We start from the raw sequence: 9,457 nt of genomic DNA, 5'->3' as shown, positions 1-9,457 counted from the left end.
ACTTTCCTTTTTCGCTTGCAATTATCAATTCAACTCCATTCATTACGTGAGTGGCCAGATTATACCTCGCCTCGTCTAATGTCTTCTGCGATACAGAGCCATCTAACACGACGACTCGATTTTCATAGCTCACTATGTTCCTTGCCTCAATCGTTTCGGGGCTGATGTATTCTTTAAATTTCGTAAACTTGTTTCTATGATTGTTCCCTGCATTTACATATATTTCAAAACAGGTTTGATTAAAGGCATTTATTTCAGAATCAAAATATTGGATTTGATATTTAATACTCCACTATAAGGTACAATTTTAGGCCACGAAAATATAAATTTCGGGTAAATATAAGTAGAAGGAAAGGTTTTTGTTAGGTAATTTATCTTTATTAAGTCAAAATAATTTTATTGGCGAAAAAGTGTATAAATATTTGAAAAACGAACTAGCTAGTATGTAAATTTTTTATGAATTATTACATATATATATATATATAAAACCAGTAATTATCTCTATATGTATATGTATTTACATACTGAGAATGTAAAAATAATATACCCATAAAAAATACTCTGATATTCATACACATGTATGTATGGATGTACAATGAACATGTACATGTACATATTATGATATTCATATGTACATTTAACATAATTAATGGCTAAAATTAAAACTATGTAATTTACATATATATTTGTATACGAATTTATATTTATTTAAATTATATTTCCATACGATATACAATAAGTGTGTGATAATTGGCAAAAACTACCTTCCCTCATAAAGATATGGTTTATTTCATCAATTTATATAAAATATTAAAATGTATCAATCTTCGAATGTGGTAATTTTTTATTTTGTTTCCCTGTCATTGACTCCAGAACTGGAGACAGAAAAAAACGTTTCAATATAGAGAAACAGCAAAGCAAACGCCGAGACAGAAAATATAAGGCACATCCTCAGCTCTTTTACTTTTACTATGGACACAAGCAAAAAACCTGTGTAAATGATATTGATTCTGGGAAGTTTAGTAATTGTATTTTTCCTTAGCATTAGACTCCGTTTTTTTTATTTATTTCATTTTAATCATAAGTCTAGACACAAAATTTACAAAAATAACCAAATAAAAATGAATAAGTGTATGTACATTTTCTTATATACGAGTATGTAGGCATTCAATGTTAGGTGTAGAGGCTGTCTACCATTTCTGTGGGCATAACTGAAACATTAGTAGTTCGGCTGGATGAGATAGTCAGTGTGATATCGAAAGTTTTGGTAGTGACTCGGATAAAGGTAGAGTGCGTCTGTACTTCGTGTTGGTTGTTTTGTACGCGATCAACGACGTATGTGAAGGTGCGTGTAAGCACTTCCGTTCTAATTGTGGTAAGGGTCGATAGGTCATACACGGTCTTGGGGTTGCTTCTTTCTGAATGAGTTAATATAATTGGCTGGACCTGGCCATGATTTTCCTCTTGATTTCTCGGTGATTTATCCTCTATGTGTTTGCTAGGCATGATTTTTTTCTGGGATTTTCCCTGCCTAACGGGAGTCAGTGAAACATCACCTAGAGCGATCTGGAATGTGCCTGTTTTTTCTAATGCAAATTTTAGGGTATCTGGTAGTCTACGTTTCAATATTACAACACGAAAATTCTTTGGGTAAATAGTCTGGGATGAATGCGACTGTGGAAGAGGACTGCCTTTTGCATTTGTTGTTTTATTGACTAGTGATTGCAATTCTTCCAATGGTTTCCGGCGAACAAGTACCTTTCGCAAGAAGCGATTTGTTATATTTTTAGATGTACCAGAATCAGTGATAGAAAAGTTGGTATGAGCTCCACGTCGTGATCTTTGATTTCCTATTAAGGAAATGGAAGTGAGTTTCTGAGGATAAACTATGACAGAATATAGGTTTGTGACCTGCGACTGTAGCGGGGATAGCTCAGTGAGGTCTTTTAGGCTAAAAAATTAAACGTACTACTGTTATCAATCGCAATGGAATCTGTTGTCGAGGACAGAATCATTGATTGGCTGGAGGATTTCGAGTACCAAAGGTCTACATCACCCACAATGCTCTCTAATGATGCAGTTCGACCCCTTATATCATCACCAAAAACTTCTGTTGAGCCAACACCATGATATACATCCAACAATGTGTCGAGCGTATTTTTATCGAGCTGTGGGTGATCTTGTTTGGGTGATACAAAAAGTATGACATTTTCACTCTCTTCGGCGTCATACATATCATTGTCTTGCGTCTCTCCCAAAGCAACCGTTTGTCGTATTTGTGAATGTGCTTGTCTCTTTTGCAGGGCAGCCGAATGATCGTACCCATTCTGCACGGTTGACAATACTGTGCTAAATTCTCCGGGCCTACGGCCCGATACGTATAATGTCACTACGCTAGTGTCCTCTAGCGGAATATCCAATTTCTGTTGCTTGCTTCGTTTGTGTCCCTTACTCGCCTTTCGGGACTTCTTTCGATTGGGATTGCGATTCGTGCTCTGCATTTCACTGTGGATCGGCAATAACTCATCGTCAATGACACCCAGTGCATCCACTTGTGTTGCTGTCCGGCCAGCATCGTCCAAATCCTGAAGGTTCTCACTCAAAAACAATTGTGGGGATTGAGTATGGGATAAGCCCTGAGGCAACGAAAATGGCTCCTGCTGTTGCTGAAGAAGCAACTGCTGCAACAACAAACTGTTTACCTGCGCTACAGGTCCAATTGATTGTACATTTTGAGGAATTATAGGGGTGTTCACTATAGTATCTACACTGTATTCCGTAGCTGTTATTGTTTGTGCGGTAGTATCGTAGACAGTAGTCAGAATCTTTTTCCCTTGAAATGTCAGTGGGAGTATGGTAGACTTTCCATCGAAGATGGTAGTTACATATGTGGAGGTGTGAGTGCGGTACTCGGTCACAGGCTCAACAGAGGTGGAAACTATGGCTGATATCACACTCTGTTGCTGTCCAAGCGCACCAATTAAGGGATTGGCCGGCAAATTAAGATTGCCCAAGAGCAACTGGGAGAGCAGTATATTGGCGAGCGGAGCGTTAGCAGATATTTGAGGTTGTACTGTGGATATAAGATGCTCTACAGAGTACACAGTAGACGGAAGAATGTGGGAGAAGGATGTCTTTCGACCGCGGATGGTGGTCGGTGTAAAAGTTACTGTTGTTGTTAGAGAATCATGCAACAGATATCTAGTCAGCTCTGTAGCACCTGCATTGTTAATACTCGATTCTTCTCGCGTAAGATATGTCGACGTTTGGCCGTTTGTTCCCAAAGTCTCCGTGTATTGATTTGGTCCCAGCACCTCGGTGCTGGTCTTCGCAGTCACTATATTCTTATATTCTGTTATTTGGCCATTTATAACAGGCACCGTGACCTCGGCTGGTATAAGATGAGTAACCGTGATAGTTTGACTAACCAGCTCAATTGACTGCAAATCTGGAGCATATTCATTTCTGTTTCGGCCACGCACAGATCCTCTTCCCCTATTCAACCCATTTGAGTTTCCATTTCTTGATCGAGACGTACCTACTAAGCGCCCGCTGTCAGCATTATTGTTGCTGTTATGACCACTGTAGCTCTTCAGTCTACGACTGGTGCTAGTTCCAGCACCTATAGTGCGTCTTATAGAAGGACTTCCGGTTGATGGTTGACGTCGAAAATTTGATGATGTACCTGAACGCTTAGCTCCATTTAATGTTGCATCTTTCTCTCTTAGTGTAAACTGGGTGCGCGGCGTAGTTGGCCTTGTTGGACGAACAGTTCGATGATTTGCAGCGGTGGAACTGGGCTGAGCTTTCTGACTATGCGCCTGTTGGCCACGTGGCGATGGAAACCTTGATCCGAATCGAGAACTTTTTTTACCGCGGGAACTGGCTGTGGTTTCATTTATATCGTCACTATTCGAAGTGCTTGGCTCTTCTAGTGAAGACATCGTTGACAAGTTTGGTCGCCGAAATCGAAACCGGCTCCTATTAAGAGCATCTGCTTGCCGTCGCACCCGGGAGAGAGTTTTACTCTTTTGCGATTTAGAATTCGACCGTCTACTACGATTTACTTCGTCTAATGCGTCATCTTCCCCATCATCATCGGCATCATCGTCATCATCGTATTCAGAATCATTTTCGGACTCATTTTCGTTTTTCTTCGTTTCTTTTTGAGGTTCATCTCTTTGCTGTGTCTGAAAAAGCCCTCGTGGTGGAAAGAGGCTGTTTTGTGGCCTAGAGCGTGCCTGAAGGCTAGAAATTGTTGGTCTCTGAAAGCTGCGAGTGCGGGGCTTAGCAGTCGTTGTAGTGGTAGTGGTTGTAGATGTTGTCTTTGCCCGGGCTGACAAAGGATTTCTTCGAAGTGAAATGGCAGAAGAGCTGTTAACACTCGGACGTGGGATCGGTGTAAATCCGCTTGGCCTATTAATAGGTCGACGGAGTCGCAGCAATGGGTTCTGATTGCGTCTTGTGCTTTCTTCTTCGTCACCAATCTGTACCATTTCGTCAGTGGAATTTTCATCTTCAACACTGATATCTGAACTCAATTCTTTTGAGAATGTTTTCGTTGTCGTCCGCTCACTTGTTGGTGATCCCGATATAGTTGGCTTTACGCGAAATTTGGAACTTCCACCAAGTATTCCAGAAGCACGAAAACCTGGGCTATTAGATGGGCGATACGAAGAGTTTATGTTTTGTTTTCTGCTAGTTACAATTTGTGTAGTACGTGAAGAAGATGCAAATCGATTTCTAGGGGGTACGAATGCAACATTGGACTGGGGACTGCCACCAAGTTCGCTTAATACAGAACTACTCGATGACTTTATCGGGCGGCCAAAAGTTCGTCTCGACGACTGAGGGAATCCCAATTCATTTTGATTTATTGGTGCGTTTGAAATAACACCTCGTCTTGAGCTATATCTGCCAGATGTTTTTAGGGCAGGAGTTGCCGTAATGGTTGGTGTTATATCTGACCTTGTTATAATAGTAGCACTACTTGGACTTAACGTTTTTTGTTTTGGCGCGAAAGTAGGCCTATTCCGTGAAGCAAATGGTCTTATCACGGGGGCAAATGTGCGCGTTGATGTTTCAAATGGGTCCAAAGCTGTTGAGTAATTTCCATCATTGGTAGCTCCTGTTGTATTTTGATCGTCTTCATGCTCGATACTAGGGTCCGCAGGGACATTCAAATTAGCCGTTTGTGTTAGCATAACTGTCGGCAATAGCGCAGTATCTTCAGTTGTTTTCTCAAAGAGAAAACTAGACGTACTTTCAATAATCTGCGCGTATCGATTGTCTATTACAGTTCCAATAACCTTAGACTGGTATAAAGTAGTTGTACCGTTTCCGATTCGCGTACCTTCAATTAGACGTACCAGGCCAGTTTTGAAAGACCTAGAGCTAGATAGGCTTTCATCATTTAATATCGTCATAGCTAAACTAGACTTTTTCATTTCGTCAACATGCAAACTCGATGTACTACTTGTGATTTCTATTTCAATTCCCTCGCTGTTAAGCGTTGATGCCACTTCTGTTGTAAAGTACAATGTACTTACTTCATCCGCATCAACAATGTGTTTATAGTCAAACAAGACCAAATCAGATGGACTGGCTATTATATAATTTAGACTTCCCGTAAAGAGCTCGCTTGGCTGAGTCATCGCTGGAGTTTTCAATATAGTATCTGACATCAATGTGCTAACATCCGTCGGTGTAACCACATTAGTCACGGTTTCGAAACGAGAGTTTGTAACAGTCTCATTTACTTCATATGATGTGGTATAGTACGTATATGTTGTGTAATAAGTGGTAAAGTCAGATCGTAAGCTCTGATCAGTCATACCGGAAGTTACAATACTTTCTGTATCTGTTATACGACGTTGCTGGATATCTTCATCGCTTGGATCTAGGGAGCTATAAGAATTGCCTGCCGTCCGTAGTGTTTCGTCTTCATGAATTGACCCGTGATTTGTCGGTTCAATTATATTAGATAATGTTTCTTCTCTGCTTAGTGTAGTAATCTCACCATCCTTAGCTAACTTAGTCCAATAGGTAAATGTAGTAAAATAGGTAACAGGGAAGGTTGCTTCCTCTACGCTTAACATTTTTGTGGGCTTAAGCGTTTCAGTTGCAACGTTAGTAACTGTCTCGAGGCGACTGATAACGTTTGTTTCATCGCCGATGTACATAGTTGTGTAGAAGGTAAACGTCGTAAAGCTTGTTTGAAGAAGCAGAGTAGCTGATGGTATTATCTCATCGGTATTACTTTCCGAGCTCACTTGGTCGTCCACGGGATCTTTTTGGTTTAAAATGACTTGCTGGTTTCCATTACCATTACTTGACCGCACATCCATGACTAAGGTCACATGTTCTTCCTGTTCGACGCGATGCTCTGATGATTTAAATTTAACCAGATTTGACGTCTGCAAGTGGGTAGTGTTTTGAGTGTCTATGTAAGTTGGAGTATCGGTAAAGTAATTATTTAACGAATTTGTAGTTATATAATTTGTTACAACCTCAGTACGCGACATTACATCTGTGTCATTATCGGCGAATATCGACGTATAGTAAGTGTAAGTAGTAAACAATGTGTTAGTATACTTAGAGTCATTAAGATATTCAGTTTGCTGTTTGGTACTCATACGTTCATCAACAACTACACTTATTTCTTCCCGTTGTTCCCTTTCTGGCTGCAACAGACTGACAATCTCTTGCGGAATTGTATACTTGGAAGGCAAAACTGAAACTTTAATTTCCGATTGTGACGATATACTTGCAGTATCCAATCCAATCTCTCCAATCGAAGCGATAGCATCTGTTGGTTTTGTTATCTGATCTACTTCAGTACGAGCCGTAGAGGAAATAAGATTGGTGACAATCTCCGTATGGCTTGATACCGTAGTAGAAGTGCCTTGAAAGAAGGTCGTTAGGTATGTATAGGTTGTGTACAGAGTCTTATAAATTAGGTCAACCTCATTAGAACCATTATCAGTATCGTAATCATCATCTTCACTGTCATATTCATTATCAGTCGTTACATCAAAGTCCTCCGACTCGTGAACTGTGGATTCCTCTATCTTATTCGATATCTCTGTTAATTCTTTCTGTACCTCTGTTGTTGCATCTTCACTTACTACGCTCACTAGTTCCATTTCGGGCTTTTCGAGCTGCTGCACCTGTGTCGCCTGTATGCAATAGTATTTAGTGGTCTGAACAATATCATATGCCGAGAGTGGGTTTTCATCGCTTGATGGACTTGATGGATCTTCTTTCCCAGTATTTAGAGGCAGAGATCCCAATGACTTTGGTAATTGTGTTAGGAACACTTGAGATGTTGTGTGATCACATGTTTCTGTGACATTTTTGTTATTATCATCTATGGGCAGGGATGGTAAGGGTTCAGTAAGGGGACTATCAGACAAATCTTCGGTTAAGTTTTCAGTTGCTACCGTGGTTGTTAGACTATCTTCTTGGTCTTCTTCAATTGGCACAGTTGATACGTCTGTGCCTTCAGAGTTGTCACTGCCTTCAGTAACTGTTTCGTAATCGAGTTGATCTGTTGATAACGGAATAGAATGGGATACTCCCGTAGGATCTACAAAGTTGGCAAAAGGATCGTCATCAATATAAACGGTTGTGGCACCTCCATGTACTTGAACGCTTGATACATTTAAAATTGTATCATCGCTGTGTACTATGGCTGTGCTGTGTGATGTGTTCTCATTATCGACTATTGATTCCAATCGATCGCCAGTAGACAGTAGGCCAGAAGCCATATTAATTGTTTCTGTTGTTTTAGATTGACTTGACAAAGCCTGAACTGACGTAACGTTGATACCGTAATTCAGATTTGGTGCTATGTTTATTTCTGGAGTGGAAAACTGATTTGAATTGCTCGTCTCATCAACTAAATTTGATGAAGCTGATCTGGTTCTTGTGTCTTGGTCAAAGTTCCATTGATTAATAGTAGTGGATAAAATTGGCATTTTTTCGGAAATAATTGAACCGGAAACATTTGAAGACTCGGTTCTTAAAGTAGGCTTTCCTTTAATAGACGTAACGTGGCCATAGTTTTGACTGCTTTGAATAGTGCTAGGAGAAAAAACAATCACGCTATCACCTACAATCGTTGTGAAATCTGCAAAGCCGTAGTAGGTTACTGTCGCCAAAATTCGTTTTTTTGCTGAAAGAGCTGGAGCTTTCGAAATAGAGGTTCTTTGCTCTATCATTGGTCCACTATGTTGTTTTTGTTGAAAGTAAGATTTCGGAGTCCGCCCATCGTCCACACTATCTGCAATAATCTCAGATGAATCTCTATCAGTTGGCTTGATTCCCGAAATTTGCTGGAAACTCTGTTTACTCTGTTCGAAATAATTTTTAACTGTGATGGTTGGCAAATATCCTCCAGACAAAACATGCTGGTTAGAAAAGGTTTTTTCTCTGTTCTCAGCTTTTAGATCAGATTGCAATATAGCTGCATTGCTAGACATATGTATCGATTTCAAAGAAGAGGTAAAGATATTGTCTAGATACGAGGCGGTCTTTATTGTCTCCAACGCTATGCCTTTTGTATTTTGTAGGTTCACAAAGTCTGTGTTCCCCACAAATTCTCCTCGATGAACACCTATATTATCGTCAATATCCTGCCAGTCAGGGGCTTCAGCATTAAATAGATCGTTGTGATTCTGCAGAAACGAACGGGTTTGTAAATAATCACCACCACCACCCACCCAACTTGTAACAACAGAAGGAACGACACGGTCGTTCTCATAGAGAACCCTTGAACTTTTTTTTAAATACTGGGCATAGATGCGACCATTATGTAATGTTGTACCCACAACCTGGGTAGCGAACTCTGTTGTAATTCCATCCTGAATAAATGTTCGCGCTGTTGAAGTCAACAGTCCAACCTCTGGACGCACTGTCAAGAACCGTCCATGACTATCCCCCAATCTCCCAGCCCCATTATTCACCAAGAGCACAGTAGTAACATCTAATTGCAAAATATATAAATATACATACAACGGTACAGAGATTGCGTGAAATAAATGCGTCATATTCATTTTCAGTAGGAGTAATAGAAAGGAGTCAGATTGCCAAATATTTACATTATAAGGAACATAAATATACATTTACATTTACAGATGTAATCATTTGGTGCAGAAAAGAATTGAAAGTTTAAGTAATTAGTTCATATTTCCAGAATGTACAGCCAAAAAAGATGGTGAAATCATATACATAGAAAGATATAAAGAAAAGTAATGTAAAGAAAATTTAAGTACAAATTTTTTCATGATATAAGGATGAATATATGTTTATGTATATAAGTCCAAGCTTATTTAAATTGTGAATTTTGTCCTATTCCAAATTTTGTTTAAAACAGTAAAATAATATCAAAATAAGGAGTAATTCCCTCAGTGACTTCGTTTAAAGCCCAGTCCTTGGGCTCAGAATGTTAGGTACT

The 9,457-nt window shown here is 39.6% G+C and overlaps 1 protein-coding gene across 3 annotated transcripts in view; it reads right to left on the bottom strand.

Moving 5' to 3' along the window:
- Positions 1 to 659: 659 nt before the first annotated feature.
- LOC111070803 overlaps positions 660 to 9,457 on the bottom strand; it is a 10,816-nt gene continuing 2,018 nt past the window's right edge. For all 3 annotated transcript variants that reach the window (XM_022361747.2, XM_022361748.2, XM_022361750.2), the window contains exon 4: positions 660 to 8,986. In XM_022361747.2, coding sequence (XP_022217439.2) covers positions 1,947 to 8,986 — 7,040 coding nt within the window. In that variant the 3' untranslated portion in view covers positions 660 to 1,946. The remainder of the gene's footprint in view (positions 8,987 to 9,457) is intronic.

The sequence above is a fragment of the Drosophila obscura genome, unplaced genomic scaffold (assembly GCF_018151105.1).
Source record: "Drosophila obscura isolate BZ-5 IFL unplaced genomic scaffold, ASM1815110v1 contig_187, whole genome shotgun sequence".
Classification (NCBI taxonomy): domain Eukaryota; kingdom Metazoa; phylum Arthropoda; class Insecta; order Diptera; family Drosophilidae; genus Drosophila; species Drosophila obscura.
Note: the sequence above shows the minus strand (reverse complement) of the source record. Positions and strands in the feature narration are given on the sequence as shown.